General features: G+C 42.1%; 1 protein-coding gene across 2 annotated transcripts in view; it reads left to right on the plus strand.

Moving 5' to 3' along the window:
* Positions 1–22,386, plus strand: part of LOC123774823 (oxysterol-binding protein-related protein 1) — a 62,598-nt gene that overhangs the window by 13,284 nt on the left and 26,928 nt on the right. For both annotated transcript variants that reach the window (XM_069310871.1, XM_045769485.2), the window contains 5 exons: positions 1,057–1,201; positions 8,015–8,160; positions 12,207–12,422; positions 14,543–14,668; positions 21,028–21,153. In XM_069310871.1, coding sequence (XP_069166972.1) covers positions 1,057–1,201; positions 8,015–8,160; positions 12,207–12,422; positions 14,543–14,668; positions 21,028–21,153 — 759 coding nt within the window. The remainder of the gene's footprint in view (positions 1–1,056; positions 1,202–8,014; positions 8,161–12,206; positions 12,423–14,542; positions 14,669–21,027; positions 21,154–22,386) is intronic.

Genomic DNA, 22,386 nt, shown 5'->3' on the forward strand with positions numbered 1-22,386 from the left:
GCCGTGCTGGCTGGTGGTTACACTGCCGGTGACTCAGTTATAGTCGACTGTGACAAATGTGATGTCGTCATCGGGTATAAGTACCCATGACCCCTAGCCTATCTCGTCAATCTCTCCTAAGATTGCCAAAATCTTAGGAGAGATAGACAGGGATCACAGGGGATACCAATATTATTAACTTTTAGCAATGCCTGCCTACTCGATCAGATGCTGCTTCATGTATAGGTTGTGTTTTGCATTTTAATTCTTGATCACCCTAATTTATGTTAAAGTAAGTTTTTCATATGCTGCTTTCGTGTGTTAGCCAAGTATTTCAAGGCGGGGGTTTTTGATGTTTCAGATGTTACTTGTTTATCTTAATTATAGAGTAATTGTTAGCTTTTTTATGAGTATTCCTCCACTCCTGCTCGATTCTCACACTGTAAAGGCCTATGCATTTTGTTTTGTTTTTAGTGTTGCTGCGAAGTGTAACATTCCATCTGTCCCTTACAGCTGCAGTACCGTTTCACGTCACAGGTGCCAACGTCTTCCCCCCCCCCCCTCCCCTCCCCAAATGATATCTGTTTACTGGAGACTTGAGAAAGTTGATGTGATCTCTGTGTAACTACAGTTGTAAAATCTTACACTACACCCGAACACATCACATGTTGGGATGCGCAGTTTGGCCATAATTAACAACTTCGTCTGTAAAGATGCCCAGCCGAAGGGTTAAATATTACATTACATTACATACTTGATATTGCTTGATGGTTTTTAGTTGCTGGCAAAGCTCTACCATGTGAGGGCTCTGCCACAATGCTATCAAAATCCTAACAGAGGCCTACTGACATATCAACTGATTGTCTGGTGTTTTACTGTGTAACAAATGACAAAACCGTCGTTATTTCCAGTGATTTGTTAAATTGGGCAGTGTTTAAATTGAGCTACTGTACCTCCTGTAGATATATAAATGTAGATGTATATTGGCTTATTTTCATTTGACAAATACTGTAATATAATGGGAATTAAATGTTTTCCTTTGACTTTTTATTAAGAATTTTAAAATTTTAATTTCAGCTACGAGAAACAGGGGCTCCAAATGTAAACTGTGTGGACTCGTTGGGCAATACTAGTCTACATTGTGCTGCGTACCGGGGACACATAGATGTTGCTGTTGTGCTTTTACAAAATGGCTGTGATCCCTCTATCAGAAATCTAAATAGTAAGTACGGTACAGGTAATGTTTTTTTTTCTCTAACGGTGACAAAATATTTGTAAATTGTTAGTAATGTGGCTTGCATTAATAAATTTTGATACAGTAGTTGGAAACCATTGTGTGTGGGGTGCATTTCTAGTTTAAAATATTGGTAAAATTATTAATCGTAAATGACCAGAATTTAGGTTTTGATTGCAGAACAGAATTGCATGGGACTAGAAGATAGTTATGGAACATTACTGTAGAAAGATTACTTGAATTTACCTGAGGCCACTAATACTAGTGGCCTCAACGAGGACAGGAAGCCATTGGCTTGTCAAAGGTTCCCCCCCCCCCCATTTGCCTCTGATGATCATTTCTACTTGTATTTTAAAACCCAACAGTTTTGGCAGGTAGATAGTTCCATGTGTTTATAACCCTATTGATGAAAAAGCATCTCCTGTTCTCAGTCCTACATTGTGGCTTGAGCGTGAAACTGTTGCTCTGCGTTCGTATTAAATCTCGTCTTATAGAAGATATTGTTCGGATCAACATTCTCCAAATTGTTCATTTTTTAAAGATTTTCGATGAGATCTGCCCTGTCATGCCCTGATTTGCAGTGTTAGCAGCCCTTGTGACCCTCAACCGTTCCTGATTAAAGATATGACTTGGCTCTGGAATGATTTTTGTTGCCTGGTGTTGCACCTTCTCCAGACCAGTTATGTCGTTCTGGAGATGGTCTCCATGCCTGGATGTAATAATCCAGGTGGGGAGGGGGGGAACCAGAGACTTGTGCAACTAAATGACTTAAATCTTCTTTTCCTTAAAGGTAAAGGTACACTTTACTATTTCCAGGGTTTTGGTTAGCTTGCTTGCCTTTTTTTTTTTATTTTTTTTCTAAATTGCTGCTCCCACTTGTTGCACAACTTTTAGCGAATGATAGATTCTGACTCCAAGGCCCTTTTTCATCAATCTGTTGTAAGGTAATGCTATTAATTTGGTAGTTGTGATGTTAATTGTTATGCCCCACATGCAAAGCCTTGCGTTTATCGACATTAAAAAGCATTTGCCATGTCTTTGGACCACTTTGTGGAGTTCATGTAGATCTCTTTGTAAGGTCTCAATATCATTTTCACTTCCTACTTTACCAAAGATCTTGGTATCGTCTGCAAATTTGATGATGTGGTTTGTAATATTCTCATCTATGTCACTGATGTATTTGACAAAAAGGGTGGCCCAAAAATAGACCCCTGTGGGACCCAACTTAACACATTTCTCCACATTAATTCATATCCTGGCACACAACTGGGTTAAAAAAATGTATTTTCTGTGGGGAGCCCCTACGGCTCCCTGGAGCTTATCTGACTAATGTATGTTAGCTAATGTCCCGGTCTAATATAAGGAGTTCAGACCTACCAGGGACCAGCGCCAGAACCTGGCCCCTTCAGAGAGGTTTATTTTGTCCAGGTCATCTTGAAGGGCATGACAATCATCTAAGTTTCTTATCCTTCCTATTATCTTAGCATCATCAGCAAACATGTTCATATAATTCTGTATACCAACTGGTAGATCATTTATGTAGACAATAAACATCACTGGTGCAAGAACTGAACCCTGTGGTACTCCACTTGTGACATTTCTCCTAGTCCGATACATTGCCTCTGATTACTGCCCTCATTTTTCTATCAGTCAGAAAAATTTTCATCCATGTTAGAAGCTTACCTGTCACCCCTCCCATATTTTCCAGTTTCCAGAACCTCTTATGTGGAACTCTGTCGAAAGCCTTTTTTAGATCCAGATAGATGCAGTAAACCCAACCTATCTCTTTCCTGTAATATCTCTGTTGCTCGAATCATAGAAACTGAAGTAAATTCGATACACAGGATCTTCCAGATCGAAAACCATACTGTCTGTCTGATATTATATCATTTCTCTCCAGGTGTTCTACCCATTTAGTTTTAATTATTTTTTCCAATATTTTGACTATTACACTTGTCATTGATACAGGTCTATAAGTAAGGGGGTCTTCCCTGCTTCCACTTTTATAGATTGGAACTATGTTAGCCTTTTTCCATACATCAGCTACAACTCCTGTAAACAGGGATGCCTGAAAAATCAGTTGAAGTGGAATGCTGAGCTTAGGTGCACATTCTCTCAGAACCCATGGTGAAACTCCTTTGTTCTTATTTAGCTCCTCGAGCATTTTTTCCACTTCGTCTCTAGACACCTCTATGTGCTCTATGTTCTCTGGAATTCTTATTGTGTCTGGTTCCCTGAAGATTTCATTTTGTACAAACACACTTTGGTAACTTTTCGTTTAATGTTTCACACATTTCCTTTTCATTTTCCGTAAATCTATTTCCCATTTTCAACCTCTGAATATTATCCTTTACCTGCAATTTGTTGTTTATGAATTTATAGAATAGACCTGGTTCTGTATTACATTTGTCTGCAATCCCTTTTTCAAAATTTCTGCCTCTCTCCTCACTGCCGTGTTGTTGTTTCTCGCATCTTTGTATCGCTGGTACGTTTCGGGGTTTGGCCTCTTCCTATATTGATTCCATTTTGTGTCTTTTGGTCTCTGGCCCTCTCGCAATTTCTGTTGAACCAATCCTGTTTGCCTAGTTCTGCATCTGTTTTGGTATAAAATTTTTTGTGCCTTCATCATATATTTCACAAAACTTGACATACATCTCATTCACTTCCTTGCCTAGCAACAAGTCTGTCCAATTATTCTCACTAAAAAATTTTCTAAGGTTGCCATAATGTCCTCTCCTAAAGATTATAGAAAAAGATCAATTTGTATGGTCCCACACAGGAAGAGATTCAGCTTGCCTCAAGAGTGTCCGTCAGTTAGGAAGAGATTCAGGTATTCTTGAAAATATCTATGGAAAACACAACCACGGAAGCCGCTAACACTGTTCATCTATGCTACTTGTATCAGATGCATCATCACTGAATACAGAAAACGATTCATCTATGTATCATCTATACTATCTCCAATTTATTTAGGATTGAAAGGGTGATGCTCAGAGCTGGATACAACTGGATACACTCACTGTATCGTCCTCATAGGTTCTGTATCACTTGCATTCGACCTTTATGTTAGGTCCTTATTGCGTCCTAGCTTCACCAATATTATGACCCTTATGTTCTTCATAACAATAAGGTTTGAATTTCACCGACAGCGTTACCTTTCAACACCGTGTCTGATAGGATGTTTGGGAGCCAGAGGCACTGTGCGCCACCCATGGTTGCTCATTCAGTACTAACCCAGCCAGCAGCCCTAGGGCATTCTGGGAATTTTTTTTAAAGATGGGGGTCCTAAGAGTCCATTTCATACACGACCAACCTCGTACACATTTAGAATTGGTACCGAAAAATCAGAGCTTTCTCGGTTGGCACAGTTTCCCGCCGACCGAGAATACTCGGTTAGCGCAGTTAAGTGGTTAAGATATGGGCACCATATAACGGCTGCATATTCCAGCTTTGGTCTAAAAAAAAAAAAAGTCGCGAACAATTTCTTTAGTATTTTGCCATCCGTGTATTTAAAATGGCAATAAGGAAGTTACAAAGTGTAGCATAGACTCTCTCACATGATGTTCTTTGTGGTCCACGGGTGATAGTTTTCTATCCTAGAACCACCCCTAGATCTTTCTTTATCAGAATTCTTTAAAGATTTCTCGCATAATTTATAGGTCATGTGGGGGGGTCTATGCTCCTATTCCACATTCTTTAGAAATTTCTAAAGTTCCCCATAATGTTCTTGCCTGAAATCAGGGTTTTTCAACTGCTTCAACCGTCTTGTTTTCTTCCTGGTTATATTGCATTGCATACATTCTTCTCAAAAAGACACTGTCACTTTTACCCAAGGAAGGAAAGTAGTGAATGTCAAATATCTTTTCCACTTGCCTGGTAAATATCAAATCGAGCTTGAAATGAACATCCTCTTGCCTCATCCTCATAGCTTGTTTAACGTGTTGATACAGTAGTGTCATGTGCCTCCCACTCTATAGATTTAAAGTTGAAGTTGCCGACTACCAACAGTCGTGATATATCTTTATCAGCTCTTGCTATAAAATCTCTCGTTATTGTTATAAAAGCCCTCTCGTTTATTATCCAGCTCCTCCTTCATCCATGTGTTGCATGGCAGTGGACTATATACATTTGATTATTTATCATCCTGATTGCAGATCTCCATTGCTTTTATATCAATTTATCATGGATTGGCAATCATTATTTCATTTACCTTTAGTTGTTCTTTCACCAGCACAGCAACACTACCGTTTTTCCTAATTTTTCTGTCGTGTCTCCAAACTGAGTAGCCCCTTGGAAATAAGACCTCATTTAAAATATCATCACGTTTTGTCTCCATGAGTGCAACAGGTGTTGGCTATCCTTTGCACTCTGTCCTCCAGGGTCCTGTTTTTTTTTTTTTTTTTTTTTCAATTTCTATAGAATTGCATCAGGTCCTTGCGAGCCAATAAAAGTCTACTAGGGAACAAAGACCAAAATCTCCCCTTTCCTCCTCAGAGGCCTTGAGAGCAGGGGCTCTGTGAACATCTTCACCAAGGAACAGCCACCAGAAAGGTAGAGCAAATCAAAACAGCAGCAAGGCAAATGTAAACAAATCTGGAAATTGGTTCACCCAGTTGTTGCCACTCGCTCACCAGTAGCAACTGTGTACCACTAGATAGCAGCAGTGTGGAAATACGGGCCCCACCTAGTGAACCACCAAAGTCAAACTGCCTGGTGATACAGCTGTGACTGTTCCTAGAGTTGCTCCAAACCCTTCAGGGTCTGTATTTGCCACAAATATTGGCCATTCTTTGGATTTTGTCTTTGGGGTGCCCCATTTGCTTATGTATAGTTCTAATTTCAATATTTGCTTTACGAACATGTTTATATATAGCCTCGCTTGTTGTGTGATTTTTGGAGAAACTGTTCCTCAGGTTGCACTTGTCTAAGGATAACTTCCCTAGGTGCTCATTGGTATTATCCTTGCCCTGATCAGGGTTAACTGCCCTGGTGGGTCTGGGTGTCCATTCCTAAGAGGTAGACTCTGAGTGGAAGTGGCCTCACCCTGGGTATTGCAAGAGTTTGTGACTCGCTGCGAGGCTCTGGGTTGCGGGCAATCAGGGTTTCATTGCATGGGAAGTGCATATGGGTACTCCTTTGCAACTGCACATGTGTCTAGGTTGCATTTGGTGTCGGTTACTACTAGCAAATGGCCCCTGTATCAGGAGATCCCTACTTGGTCTTTACCCTAGTCCTGAAAAGCCCTCATGATTTTAGGTGTGGTTTAGGCTGTTCCCCCATACGGTTTGGTTGTTGTTCCCTGTCTGGTGCCTGTTGTCTTCGCCTCTGTTGGCACTCCTGTCTCTGTTCCCTCGGAAAAAATTGTAGCCCGTTATTGTTGTAGTCTGTTATTGTTGTTACCCCTATTGTTATAGCCTTTGTATCGGTTTGGGGAGTTGCCTCTGTTATTGTTATTACCCTTATTGTTGTAGTCTTGGTAACAGTTTGGAGAGTTCTCTGTTATGTCCCATGTTGCTTTGGGATCTGTTTAATTCTCGGTGGGTTTTCCCTCCGCCCCTGGCTCTGTCCTGGTTGTCTGGTCCTCCACAGCTGTCCCTAGAATCGTCACACTGTTGCATTTGTCTTGACGGGACGCCTTCTGGTTGTCTCTGACCTGTTTTGGGTTCCTAGGTTTATTGGGAGGTTAGGGAACCCATACCTTGGCTAAATGACATACCTTGGCCCAGTGGCCCACTACCTGCGGGCCACTAGCTCGATGTCCATGAATGCACTCTGGGTGGATCTGGTTTCCCTGGTTCCCTGTTCCAGGACTTGTTTTTTTCATGTTTGCAGTGTGTGCAAGTCTAGCCAGCCTGCAGTCTACCCTTGTGCCCATGTGTGCAAGTATGTAGCTCTGGGTTGGTGGTTGATGGTGGTGTTGGTTTTGAAGGTCGAACAGGGTCTTGGCTGCCTGGTGTCAATGTTCCGGGCCCCTCTCCAGCCTTGTGTTGCTTTGGGACATCTGTCGCGTCTTGGTGTCTCGTCTTCATCTTGAGACCTGCGGTGCTGCTGCCTCCCGGGTAAGTCTCTCTCTTACTTGTATGTGGGTAATTGGCTTCATGGAGCCGACAGAGCTCCACACAGAAAACCAGCGTTAAATGTAATGAAAAATTTTTTTGGGCGAGCCCTGGAGGCTCCCCGACACCCTCCCTCCAGTCGGTAGTTTTCATCATACTACGAACTTGGGTGGTGAGCCACTTGCTCACCTGAGCGGGCTCGGAACACTAACAAACAGGCTCGCTGGTTGGATAACGATTTGCTTGTTTGTTTTTCTTTTGAGGGAGGTCTTTGGCTCTGCTTCGGACATAGGTTACAATTTTTACCAGTTAAGGATTTGTATTGTTTCGCTTGTCTTCCTCGGTGCACTCCCCGGTCAATGAAAGACATGACCTTCTCTAAATATAGAATGCTCATAATGGCCATTGCTCCCTGTGCCTGAGTGGACCAGGCTCATTTTCTTTTGCTGACTTTCTGGGTACCTTCTCTTGTGGTGGCATACATGATAAACTTTAAATGTAAGGTATTCATATTACCACCACTTCAACCCCTCCTCTTTAATGGTGCCAGGTTCTGGCTCATGGTTCCTGGAAGACCAATGAGAACCCCCTCGACTGATGGCATCTAGTCGTGTCACATTGATTCAGTGATAATAGTTTCAGGGATCCTCTGGGGCTTACCCAGAAATTAGTGTTTCATGATGGGTTTTTGTTTCACATTGTAGGATAGTTTTGGCTATTGACACTTGGCTTTCTTTTTTTGCAGGTCAAACTGCTTATGAATTGGCTCAGACACAGCAAATGCAGCAAGTCCTTAAAGTACAACCAGTACGTAGTTTTCACCATAGTGTATCCAGATTTGAAGGGCCACTTCTCCGACAAATGCGCATTTTAGGCTGGAGGATGGTTTGGGTAAGTCCTGAACTTGTGGTGCTCATTTAAATTTAAAAAACAATATAAAATAATTCAGTGAAGTGATTCTCTTTGCTGAAATAATGATTGTTTTTTTACACTATACTGTTACGGTGAAGAGACTGTACTCTTCCGAATTATCTTCATTTATTACTCACATCTGAAAAGGACCCCTTGGTAGCTCCCGAAGCATAACACTATCGCCCGCTTTGGACACCGCTCACATCTACTTTTTTTCTCTAGTCCTAGCCGAGGACAGGACTCGCGTCCAATTCAAAAATATTTGTATAAAGTTCATTTTTTATCTGATCGACCTCAGGATAGTTTCAAAATAAGTGCCCTTAAGAGTGCGTAATATTTGATACCAAAATGAAAGATGTAACACGAAACTTGATGTCAGAACACTTGAAAGATTATAAATAGGTTTTTGGTCAAAATTTTAAAATATTTTTTAAAATTCTATTTATTGTGCTATTATTTTGGGACTAGTTTTAAAATGTGCACCTTTACATTACGAACAATTTGATACCAAATTAAAGATGTAACACACAAATTTGTCAGAATACTGGAAAGATATAAATAATTTTTTGACGAGTATCCAAAATTAAAATATTTGTTAAAATTCCAGTTATTGCTCTATTATTATGGGACTAGTTTTAAAATGCGCACCTTTTATATTTTCGAACAATTTCATATGAAAATGAAAGATTTAACACGAAAATTGATGTTATTAAACTGAATGAGTATACACATTAGGTTGTGGTGTGCCAATTGGTGCTCGTTTATGGGTAACTTTAGGCTTTCCTGCAGGGAGTCATGCCGGGCTTTTGTACATTACATACATATACACCTGCAGAGAAGTTAATTGCAAACACAATAACAAAACGAACGACGTAGCCCGAGAATTAAGGTGAGAAAACTGAAATGAGCATACACGTTTTACTAATTTTGTGCACTGACGGGTAACTTTTGCTGAATTTAGGCTTTGCTGTTGGGAGTCACACCAGGCTTTTGGACATTCCCTACAGGTGTATGTGCATGTAATTCTATTGCGAACATAATGATACCAAAACGAATGATGTGGCACAAGAATTAAGGTGAGAAAACTGAAACGAGTATACACATTTCAGTGTCGCCGCACTGCTCGCCCACACTGCGGGGGTAGTGACCTTAAAGTTGGCGGCGCGCATGCCGGGGGCACAGTTGTGTTAACCCTTGGGCCGCTAAGGGCCATTTTGCCTTCAACACCCACGGGCACAATAACAAAAAATTCCCAAAAATTCTTTAGTCTTGTATTTGTGTTCCCTGATCATGAGAAATATAAAAACAAATCGTAAGTGGCATATTTTGGTCACAATAAGGTGGGGAAGTCTGGCAACAGGCGTTGACTGAGCAGTTGCCAGACGAGATCTGCTCATCCCGAGCTATTTTTCCCATGATCAGTGAACACAAATTAACAGGTTAGGAAGAATTTTTTTTTTTTTTTTCCTGTGGGTGTCAAATGGTATATAGCCATGCACCATTTAAGGGTTAATGGCAGGCAGGCTGGATTAATGTCTGGGAGGGAGGGATGGGTGTTGAGGTGAACCGTTACCTTTGAGATGGGATGTAGGGGGCAGGGGGTGGGGAAGGTGTGTCGATGGTGGGGGAGGGACCGGCCGGCTCACTCCGATAAGTCTAAACAACACTCCACCCGTTACAGTAGTCAGATTTGTTTCTTAAATTTAGTATATCCTATGTCTTTTTTTGGCAGGCAGGCAGACTGAGAAGCTGGCTAGCAGGCAGGAAGGGATGGATGGATGGATGGATGGATGGGTGTTGAGGTGAACCCACGTGACCTTTTAAGTGTGTATGGGTTGTAAAGGGGGGGGATGGGAGGTGTGTCGGTGGTGGGGGAGGGACCAGATAAGCCTAACCACACTAGACCCGTTATCCAGATTTGTTTCTTAAATGTACATCATATATATTTTTGGTTACAGGTTTTGTTTAGTAATATTATTAGGATAATAACAAGTTATAAAAATACTTTATGAATGCTTTATTGTATTAGATGGAGATTCTCTGGCTGGCAGTGTACTAAGCTAGCCACCTGGGGAGAGGAAGGGCAGCAGCAGTAAGGGTGTACTCGCCTAGTTGTACTCATCTAGTTGTGATTGTGGGGTTGAGCTCTGGCTCTTTGGTCCTGCCTCTCCTGAGGGAAAAGTGGATCAGGTTTTCTCTAGTTGGTGAGTGCAAACAAAATACTGTTATATTTGCTATGAACCTGTCAATTTTTTCCCTGGGATTTTTTTTCTCTCAATTTTCTTCAATTTCTCGTTTACGAACTTACACGATAACAGACGGGTCTCGTCCCCAAGGGGATTGGAAACCAAGTGGTACTCTGTATATGCATACAAGGTTAAAAAGCCCTGTGTACCACCCGCAACAAACGTGAAAATCGAAAAAGTATTACCCGTGAGTGAGCACCTATCCGCAACACAAACACCTGCACTAAAAATGTGCATACTCTTCAGTTTTCTTATGTCAAATTTCGTGTTATGTTGTTCATTTTGGTATCAAATTATTTGAAATGGAATTCTCTAAATAGATATATGCATATAAGGTCAAAAAGCCCAGCATGCCACCCGAAAATTGGCAGAGCGTTACCCATAAGGGTTGTACACATTGTAAGTACCTAGATAATTACACTTAAGTGTAGTTACAGGATGAGAGCTACGCTCGTGGTGTCCCGTCTTCCCAACACTGTCATATAACGCTTTGAAACTACTGACGGTCTTGGCCTCCACCACCTTTTCACCTTACTTGTTCCAACCGTCTACCACTCTGTTTGCGAAAGTGAATATTCTTGTATTTCTTCGGCATCTGTGTTTAGCTAGTTTAAATCTATGACCTCTTGTTCTTGAAGTTCCAGGTCTTAAGAAATCTTCCCTATCGATTTTATCAATTCCTGTTACTATTTTGTACATAGTGATCCTATCGCCTCTTTTTCTTCTGTCTTCTAGTTTTGGCATATTTAATGCCTCTAACCTCTCCTAGTAGCTCTTGCCCTTCAGTTCTGGGAGCCACTTAGTAGCATGTCTTTGCACCTTTTCCAGTTTGTTGATGTGCTTCTTAAGATATGGTCACCACACAACCCCTGCATATTCTAGTTTTGGCCTAACAAAAGTCAGTGAACAATTTCTTTAGTATATCGCCATCCATGTATTTAAAAGCAATTCTGAAGTTAGAAAGTGTGGCATAGGCTCCTCACACAATATTCTTTGTGGTCCTCAGGTGATAGTTTTCTATCTAGAACCACCCCTAGATCTTTCTTTATCAGAATTCTTTTAAGACTTCTCACATAATATAAAGGTTGCGTGGGGTTTATGTTCTCCTATTCTACATTCCATAACGTGGCATTTATTAACATTAAATTCCATTTGCCAAGTGTTGCTCCATATACTTATTTTGTCCAGGTCATCTTGAAGGGCATGACAATCGTCTAAGTTTCTTATCCTTCCTATTATCTTGGCATCATCAGCAAACATGTTCATATAATTCTGTATTCCATCTGGTAGATCATTTATGTAGACAATATGTGTACTGTTCAGTTTTCTCGCATCAATTTTTAATGCTACTTAGTTCATTCTGGTATCAAATTGTTCAGTCTAAAGGAGCACATTTTAAAACTTTTAAATTTTACAATTTTTTACTTAAAAGTCCCATAAAGATCGGGTTAAATAATGGAATTTTAACAAATATTTACATTTTTGACACGACCCACATCCCAGGCAACATCCGCAGAGTTATTTGTAGACATAAACTATGTCCCGCGAAAGTGTTTAATGCTGCTGTTCTCTCTGTCTCTTTTTCCCCTCCCCTCCCCTCCCTCCCGATCCCCCCTTCTTTCTTTCTGTCCAAGTGTGTGTGTAGCTACTATGCCAAGCCTCCATAGTAAACCCTGCATGAAAGGACAGTAGTTTTAATATTACCCTGTATAATTTACAATAACATCAGTACATTGAAGCTTAATATTTCTGAAACTTTTCATTTACTGTCATTTTCAGGGTGTTTTGGATCGTGGGGTCTTGACATTTTTTAACAGCCGTGCAGATGCCAGTTCAGGTGTACGAAGACGGGACTACAAATACTTGGACAACAGCAAAGTTATACCCATGGTGGGAGGTGATGGGGCAATGTTTGTTATCCAGTATAATGATGGAGCCTGCCACCGGTTAGCAGCCACTCCTGATCCATTACATCCAGCATCCATTAATAGACAGGTGAGAATTATTTGAATACTATGGGTTCTCCTTATTACGAACTATGCTCTAACAAATTCCTGGATGGTCTGAACAGTTTGTTTGCTGAATGTTGTTTAGTACGTAGCAGTATTTGATTAGGTGAGGATTGTTGTAATGACCGGTATATAAAGTCCAGTATTTATTTTTATTAAGCTAAATGGTTTTTCCTTGGTTAAATTATCAGTTTGTTTAATTTTTGTTAATTTGTATCTAATCTGACAGTTTTTGAGTACGTTGAGTTGTGTATTGGTAAATATTTATTCTGCTTGTGCATGTAAAGATCTCCCATGTTTTTGTAAGGGTAGCATCCCTGCATCCCACGAGGACAGAAAGAAGTTAGACTAGACCCACAGAGGGTGTGGGGTGTGCACCCATGAGGTGCCCACCTCATTGTTAACTAAAATGAAATGCTGACAAATGGAAACAAAAATTAGCAATAAAATATTTTAACCAGCAAAACATTAACCCTTAAACTGCACAATACATCTATAGCTGGGGCGAGTAACTATTGCGGGACGGTGCACCACAGCTATGTATGGTTGGGAGTACCATGTAAGAGTTAAAAGTTCCACGGCTACACGGGGTTCACATCGGCTTCCTCAGGACTCTTGTAAACACTAATTTAAAAAAAAAATTGTGGGCAACATTCCCAGGTGTGAGAGCTTAAGTACAAGAGTCCGTTTAGTTAAGTCAGTTTACAAGAGCCCTGATGGTGAGGTGAACCCTGTGTATCCACGGGCCGTTTAAATCTCGCATAGTACTCAAAGCCGTCATGTGGCATATTGCGCAGTTTAAGGGTTAGTGGTGCGCTATGGTGAACACAAATGTAGATACTGTACTTACATATAACGTGTGTGTGTAATTACCTAAGTGTAGTTACAGGATGAGAGCTACGCTCGTGGTGTCCCGTCTTCTCAGGCACTCTTTGTCATATAACGCTTTGAAACTACTGACGGTCTTGGCCTCCACCACCTTCTCACTTAACTTATTCCAACCGTCTTTCACGAACCTGTTGAAATCATGAATTTATCTATTTTTGTCTGAATCTGATTTTCTCTGGCTAATATTGAGACATTGCTCTCAGCCGCGCGAGTTAACAGTAAACAATGCAGTCACATGGCCAGGTGCAGTACGTTCTAGGTCCGTGTGAAAAAAAATACCTATTGCCTATACTATAAAAGGTATTTAATAAGAAAACAAAGAATTTTGTTTAATAACAATAGTTCTAAATTATTATTAAAATATTTTAAAATTTTCTTCATAAAACTGAATCATTTTAAAAGAAAGTTAAGATTTAATATACCACTCTGGATGATCGTCTGGTCGCCATGTGAGGGGCTGCCGATGCCAAAACAAACCAAATACCGACCGTCGGTAATATTGACCACCAGACCGGTATACGAGGCTCCAGATACCGATCTCCCAAACCGGTCATTATTACCGGTAGAGCGGTATAAAAGAGGCCGTTAAATTGAGTGGGTACTGTATATAACTTGTGTAAATAGTGTAATAACCGCAAAACTATGTTATTGTTTATGAACATAATAATTGAATCACTAATATGCACACCATTCTTTTGAGTATTGCTACGATTCACCCCTTTTATTATATAAATTTATTACACTACACCCTATTGAACAATATTACTGCAAAAAAAAAAAAAAAAAAAAAAAAGTCAATCGGAGACATTGAAATAATTAGCTAATAATATCTTTGTGGCAACTCCCACCTGACAGCTGACCGCCTCTGACGACTGCTCTGTCAACACCCACATTTTGCCAGACTTTCTCGGCCTGTTGCAGCTAAAATATGTCGCCTATGATTTTTTTTTTTATATATTTCCCATGCTTGGGGAAAACAAATTAACGTTTTTAGAAGACACAAAAAATTGTAGATTTTTTTCTTGTGCACAGGGGTGTAAATCTCCTCGGGACCCCTTAGCAGCTCAAGGGTTAAAGGCTAGTAAATTGTCGGTTTTTTCCGACAGCTCGAAAGTGTTAATAAATCTATCTCGCAAATATTTAGTTAGCATGACTTGCTACAGACAATCAATATTTTTTGTATTATTTGTACAAAATGCAGTTTCTTTTTATTTGCAGAAATGGGTAGCTGTATTGAACAACCACATTAGATTTTCAACTCACTATGTTCAACATGGTCTTTGTGTAGATGATGACGACGATGATTTTATGGACAGGACTGTTAAACCTCTTGGCTGTATGTCTGTAAGTAGAAATTTGTTCATGTGAAGTAAATGGGGAAAAAAATTGCCATTTTATTTTGCATCTTCACTAGGAATATATTTTTTTTTTTTCTTTGAAATTTCTAGAGGGATATTTCCCTGTGGCTCCCTGAAGCTATCTCGCCAAGATTGCTCCATACTTTTGGCTCACAAAAGATGTGGTAGTTCTGTTTGGCTTATTGGGGACCAGTGCCAAAACCTGGCCTCACTCACAGGTGCAGAGAGCAAGTAACAATTTGTCACCACTGGACAGCAAATTTGGGAAAGCATCCAGAAAGTCAGTACAGCTTTACAAACAACTGGAGGATAACGAAGACCAAAGCCTCAAAAACGCCAAACAACTCTGCAAATGATTCAAGTGGTTCAAAAGAATAAGAGAAGCGTCCAAAATTAGTGCAAAACCAAAGGCACTAAATGCCACCACCAGGCAGGCCAGCTCCTGCACGCAACAGTCTTCCATCTCGTTTTTTTACCAGTGCTTTATAGGGCACTTTTGTTTCAGGATATTCAAACATAGGAAGCCCCTCTGCTTCGCCCATCCTTGGAGGTTCCTGCAGGAGCCATTTGCTTTGTATTCTGTTCTATATTTTGCTTTTTACTTCATGTGTTTTCTATCTGGCTTGTTGTATGAGCTTGGATTCAATGTGCTGCAAGCTGCATGCATCCTGGGTCCCTTCGCAGGGGGGTGTGCTATAACTGCTAGCACTGATAAGGGGTATCTTCCCTGGTGTGTTTGAAACTTCACACCTGAGAGGCCAGGCCACCGGGGTGGAGAGCTTTGCCTATGGCTATTCACGAGTCTTTGACTCATCTGTTTGGGCACTTGGCTGGGGGTGCATGGTTGATTGTGCTGGAACACACCGAGGCAAGCGTGTTTGTTTATATGCCATGCCACATACCACATGCCATGCCACCTGGGTGGTTTGTTGGCTAGCTGGTAATCCCTTCATGGGTCTTTGACATTGTTAGTTTGGCCCATAGAGCCCACACTTGCCATATGCAAGTTTGAAAGGTACTAATCATCTTTGCTATAGATTATGGTCATTTTTTCTGCCTCTGCCATGCTGTCTGTTGGATTAATGATATCTATGACCTGGAGTCCTGTCAGATTTGTTCCCTCTGGGTCTCAACTTCCATTAATCTTCAAATGCAAAAACTTTTCAGGCATCTTTGGAAGTTAGGTTTGTTTGGGTTAGGCATATGCAGCATTGTAATTAGTTGGATGCCTCGGAGTTGGTCCTTTAGTGTTTAGGAACCTGAAATTGGAATCTTTGCGATATCCACCTGGACTAGGTCTACAATCCCCTCTTTCTTCCTCTCTCGTGTAGTTTGCCCTGCTTCTGGTCTTCCTATCTCCTTGTTCCAGCTTCGAACTGTCCGAGTGTATTGGAAATTTAAACCAGTGAAATTAAGTGTAGCTCGCCCTTTTCCATGAGGTAACCCTATCCTCATTGACAGCAGAGGCAGTTAAGCCTTCTGGACACCCCGGGTTTCAGGGCAGTCTTTACAACTTCACCACCTGCTTTGAGCATTCTTCTTTTGGGGGATATCTTTCTGACCTAGGTGATGAAGACTATTGCTCTACCCTTTAGCCTTTGTGGCAGGCTTGTGGTGCTGAGGGGGGGGAGCCTGAGAAATGTCCATTGGTGCCCTTCGACCCTTCTTGAACTTTGGTTCCCTCTCCAGAGGGTTTTGTGCTTCAGGATAAATTTTCACATCAGGGTTTGGCTCTCCATACGGTGCATGTTCGGGAAGTGTCCAACGTCCTGGTGGACAGCCTATATCTGTTCATTTCCTTGAACACGGAATGAATGGTAGATGCCAACTCCTTCAGTTGCCTCTGCCACACGTTCGGGTTCCCAGATGTGAACCTCTTCACGTCGGTCTTCCCGTCACTGTGATGCCTTCTCCGACTGCAAGGCCGTTGCGGTGGACGCCTTTCGGCAGGAATGGTCAAGGTGGGGTTACCTGTACCTCTTTCCCCAGGTCCAGCTGTTGCTTTGAGTCTTGGCTCAGTTGGAGACTTACCAGGGGAGAGTAGTCCTATTGGCTCCTTGGTGGCTGAGCCCAGCCTTGATTTCAGGCGCTGCTTACTCGGTGTCCGAATTCGTGATGTTTTCCACGGCTCTGCCTTTTTCAGCATATTAGCCCAGTCAGGTTTGGTCTTCTCCGCTCTTCGCATCTGGTCTTTCTGCCGTGGGCCCATCACTACTTGGATGGTGGCTTAGTTGATCTTGTCTCGCCTGCGAGCTTTGTCTTTGCGACGGTATGAAGTTTCCTGACGCTCTTTCCGCCAATTTCTCTCCATAAATTTCTCTCCGTAGGTTGACTTGTATTTCGGATAGGGTTGTCTTGCACTTTCTTGGCTCTTTCAGGACAGTCATTTGATGCTTAATACTTGTCTTGTATCATGCGGCACTGGCTGTTACGGCTACTATGGGGCCAGTAACCAGGTTCTTGATGTTGTAACCTCTTTTAGTGTATCTGATCCCAAGTCAGTAGTATGCTTTCAAGAACTGGCTGTATAGTGCAATAAAGAATGGGAGGGTAAAAAATATACAGTTCCCTTTACAATATATTCACCTTCACCATAAATAAATATGTATCAAATTATTTCTACACTTATATACAGTAGTATCATTTTTACGCAGGACACAAGCATTTGCAGTGTTCACCAACTCCAGTGTTCCTCCATCCAGTACCTTGTCCAAGCGTACTGACAAACACTGGCGAATTCATCTTCTACGTGGGCCACTCCACTGACACAGTATCATGAGGTACCTACACCCCACTTTCGCTCTCGAGCTACTCACTGGAAGAGGACTTCGGCTACATGCTGACAGAGGTCTCAAACAACTATATACAGGGGTAACGAACATCCTGGCAAAAGTCTCTAGCAGCGCTTCACAATAGGCACCTCACTGTCGTCCGCAACTCTTCTAAGCCAATCTCGGGTACGCCAATCTTCTACCAACACTGCGTATCTTAGCAGCTAACACACTGCTTAGATCGACGGCAGCTTACATAGTCTTCTTCCAGGACCAAGCGAAGAGTACATGGACTGCCCAAGGTGAACTGCCTTCCTCAGTACAATCACCTCCACACGTCACCTCTGTGGACATAACACGTCATCAATTAGATGAATGGTATACTAGAGAAACCATGAGGTAACACTCGCCTGGGAGTTGACATTATGCTTTTTATAGCACAGCCTAGATGGCGCTGATTGTGACACGCCACCCCAGCAGAGGTCATTCGCATCGACCACTCTTGCTAACTAGGGCAGGAAACCAGAGTCATTTGTCGCTGTCACGCTGCCACCAATAGATGGCGTTGTCCACATAGCGTCCGATACCAGGGGAGTTTGAGTACAGACCCATAGATGGCGCTGACATTACCACTCCACACTCCGATGATGGTGTCGATACCGTAACACTGGCGGAGCCGCTTCAACTTGTGTTTGGGGTTGATGTTACTTCTGCCCTGTTCTGTAAGCTTTCTCATGCTCTGTTTCACTTCCGGCCTGCTCATGCACTGCCTGAGCCGTCCTTGTCCTTGGCCTGGGTGCTCTTTTTCTCTCTCCCTTCCTCGGTTTGTAGTGGCCCCTTCGGTACAAGTTTGTTTTTTTAAGGCTTTCTTCCTGTTGGCATTGGCTTCTGGGGGTCGGGTCGGGAGCGTCATGATCATCTCTGACGCTGAGGTTTCTGCTCTTTCGGTCCTGGCAGTTTGTTTGCAGCCGTCTCCTTTTCTGACGAAGAATCAGTAGGTGGCTTTCTGGAGGGGATTCTTGGGTCCTTGATGATGCTTAGTTGGTCAGGCCGGGGGTGCATCATGTGTTGTCCATTTGAGGCTCTTTGCTGTTACCTGCATGCCACAGCCTCTGTAGCTGGGGATGCACTTTGGGTTGACCAGGGTTCCCTCGTTCCTTGTTCCCGGGTTCGGGTCTCCCAGGTCGTCCGCAGGGTTATTCAGTCCAGCCAGCCTGTGGTCTTTCCTCATGCCCATGACATTCCCAAGTTTGCTGCTTTGGCTGCCATCTTTGGTAGCATGTCTTGAGTTTACATTTGGGTGTGGGGATTTTGGAGGTCGAACAGGGTCCTGGCTGGCCATTATCTCGTTACCGTTCTTGGCCCTAGTAGGGCGTGTCGCTTTGGGCCGCAGTAAATATAATTATATATACTGTAATTATATTTACACACATGTACACACTATTTTCAGGTTTTTGCACTATCATTGCACATTTAGAAGTCTTGGAGAGAGTGGTAGTTGTTAAAGCAGTTGACAGCACACAAAGGGACTGCACACACTTCACACCATGTTTGCACAAGTTTACGTTTCTGATCTCTCCTTTTTAATGTTCTACAAACTAAGCAATCACGTTGGCCTATTGCACACTTTTCAGCTGGTGGCAAATGTTTAGTCTGTGTGCTTGAAAGGTTTCTATGTAAGTGAGCCTGGGTGTAGCAGCATGCTGCAACACTGGGTTCGTGATGGGTCTTTGTATGCCAGGAACATCTTTGCCAAACATTGCTAATAACTGTGTCCCAAGTGTAAAAGCAAACGAACGAAAACCTGGTTTACGTCCAGTTTTCACCAGATACATATTGTAGCTGTTCAGGATGCTTATGTCAACAAGATAGAAAAACTTCTTTCATGCACTTACATGTTTTCTGCGCACATTCGACAGTGCCACCATCACGTTGAATTTATCAACCAAACGCATGTTGATATTATAGTCGAGAACACAATCTGGCTTGTATACTGGTTCTTGCGTTACTCGGTTCGCCTTGCCACTGTTCACCGTTGTACCATCATAAACGGTTGTCAGCAAGTTCACTTCCCTCTTGTCTTTCCACCTAACTGGGAGTATTTGATCACTTTTTTTTTAGCTGGCAGTCGCCAACTTAAAGATTGTCAAAATCTGGCATTTCCCTTCTTCTTGGCTTTACATTGCCAACCATTCCAGTTCTATTTTCAATCGAGAACCTAGCTAGCAAGGGACTTGTATAGTAGTTATCCGTGTATAAAATGTGGCCCTTGTTCATCCATGGTGCCATTAGTGACTTTACCACACTACCTGAGAAACCATGTTGGTCGTTACCAGGAATGTCTGCATCGCAAACAGAATCATGTGTAACATGTATCCTTTTTCACAGGATACATGTAGCCAGCACATGGCTAGCCAGCCAGCACAGCTTTTGACCAGCACATGGTCAAAGGAGGAGCTAGATAGTAAACGAGAAGGTCTTATAACAATGAGAAAGATCACAGCGAGAGCGGATAACGATAGATCACGACTGTTGATAGTCGGCGACTTCAACTTGAAATCCATAGACTGAGAAGCATATGAAGCTAAAACAGAAGATTTTTGGACCTGTAAATTTGTAGACCTCATCCTGGAAACATTCTTGTATCAACATGTTAAACAAGCTACGAGGATGAGGGACGGGGACGTTCCCTCCATGTTAGATTTGATATTTACCAGGAAGGAGGAAGAAATATTTGACATTTAGTACCTTCTGCCCTTGGGTAAAAGTGACCATGTCTTTTTGGGAATAAAGTATGCAATGCATTATAATCTGGAAGAAAATAAGAAGGTTGATGTAATTGAAAAACCTGACTTTAGGAGAGGACATTATGGCAACCTTAGAAAAAAATTTAGTGAGTATAATTGGACAGACTTGTTGCTAGGCAAGGAAGTGAATGAGATGTATGTCAAGTTTTGTGAAATATATGATAAAGGCACAAAAAAATTTATTGCGTGGTGCGTGCCCGGGAGGCGTTCCGCCGTGAGCTCGCCATGGTGACCGCTGGATAACTCGGGCGTCCCACGTGTTGGTAGCGTGAGCCGGATTTTTTTTTTTTTTACAAAATGGCGGCTGTTTACTATAGCCCCTGGGAAGCGTATGGGGGGGCCCCCCTACCCTGCTGGCCATTCAAATCTTGCGTGGTACAATGCGCAATTTATAGCAAGTTACTCAACACATCATATGACGTGTTGCGCAGTTGTAGGGTTAAAGTTTCTAAATATGACGGTTTTAATTATTTCAAATGCATTAACAGTTGTATTGCAGAACTTGCCTCAACCAGGTTGAATCCCTTTATATTCTTGTACAGGTAGATACTCTTGGAAAGAGAGGAAGATGTGGAAGGTCATAATTGGAAACTTACGTAATTGAGAAACTGAATTTATTTTTCTTTATACGCTATTTTAAACTGTAGCTTTATCTCCAGAGAGCAGATTGAACCATAGGTTTATTACTCTGGGAGAAGTAAATTTTTATGCTACAGTCACTAAATATGTAAACATTTCTTTAAAATTAAGTTTATCATTTTTCCCAGGATGCACTGCAAACGGCTACAGCTCACCAACAGTTGATGGAACAACAAGTAGAAGAAGTGATGGCTACTTTGGCTTCCCTTGATCTAGACCATTCACAACAAGGGGAAGTACATGATGTCATTAAGGTATGTCTCAGTGTAATCTTTTGAATGTTTTTCTGGGATGGCTCCACCCTGTGACTCCTCGCGCTACCCACCTGGACCCTTCCAAACCTTTACATTCTCTAGAAAGACGAAGAAATAGGGGTGACATGATAGAGGTGTGACTGACTGGTCATAGTAAAGGGGGATGTTAATAACCTATTAAACGTATCAACATGAAACGGAACAGGAATAAATTGGATAGGTTTTAGATTTAGGAAAAGACCTGGGTAAATACAGGTAACAGGGGCGAACTCGAAAATGCACATTAGTTCTCGCACTGTGTTTCATATGAATGGATTTCATTCTTATGCTCAATAAACGATCCTTGGGTGGACATGCTATTTCAGTAAACTGACTTATTCGGGGAAGATGAAGACTAGCCAGTTGATGACGTCATTTGTCCATTAGCGATGCCTGTGCATGGGTCACTGGGGTAACGATATTTGGGTACGTCATGGACCGGCCTTTTAATCCAACCCCCAGGCAAATTGAAGACTGGCTACCCGATGACGTCATTGACCATTGGTGATGCCTGTGCTAGGGTCGCTGAGGTAACACAAAACACAAGAGACAAGTACCGGCCATCACCATTTGTAACGAAAAACACACGAGACAAGTACCGGCCGTCGAAAAAAGCAAAACGGCCGGTACTTCTCGTTTCCTACTACTACACACGTGTACAAACGTGTGTACACGTGTGTCATGCTCGTAACAGTGTCTTCGGACAGTACGGATGTTCTACTGCCATAATATACTGTAGTGAACGTGTTCATTATACATTGGATTGGCACAAAAAAAATGAAATGAAATGTATTTGAAACTGTGCGTAAAAATTGAACAAAAAATATATTCGTGGCAGCTGGCACATCTTGAGCTGGGCACGCTAGTGGCCCCGGGGGCATACACCACAGGCGACCAGGGATTGATGACGTCACGCGCGAACTTATGGGCCCTATAGCAGCCAAAGTACAATTTTGACATTTTGTTAATATGTCCATACTCAGGGAAGGGTTTTAGACACTGCAAAAAACAAAGAATTTTTGCAGATAGTTTATTTCCTGCGCACTGTGGGGGGGGGGGTGGTGTCATTTGGAAGCAGAGCAGTTGAGGGGTTAAGGGTGCCTCGCTACTCTGAGCATCACTTCTCAGTTCAGTATTGTCGTTCCATTTGGACTCTACTGCATGACTGCATATGCTTACCTATCGATAACTATA

The sequence above is a fragment of the Procambarus clarkii genome, chromosome 68, assembly GCF_040958095.1.
Source record: "Procambarus clarkii isolate CNS0578487 chromosome 68, FALCON_Pclarkii_2.0, whole genome shotgun sequence".
NCBI lineage: Eukaryota > Metazoa > Arthropoda > Malacostraca > Decapoda > Cambaridae > Procambarus > Procambarus clarkii.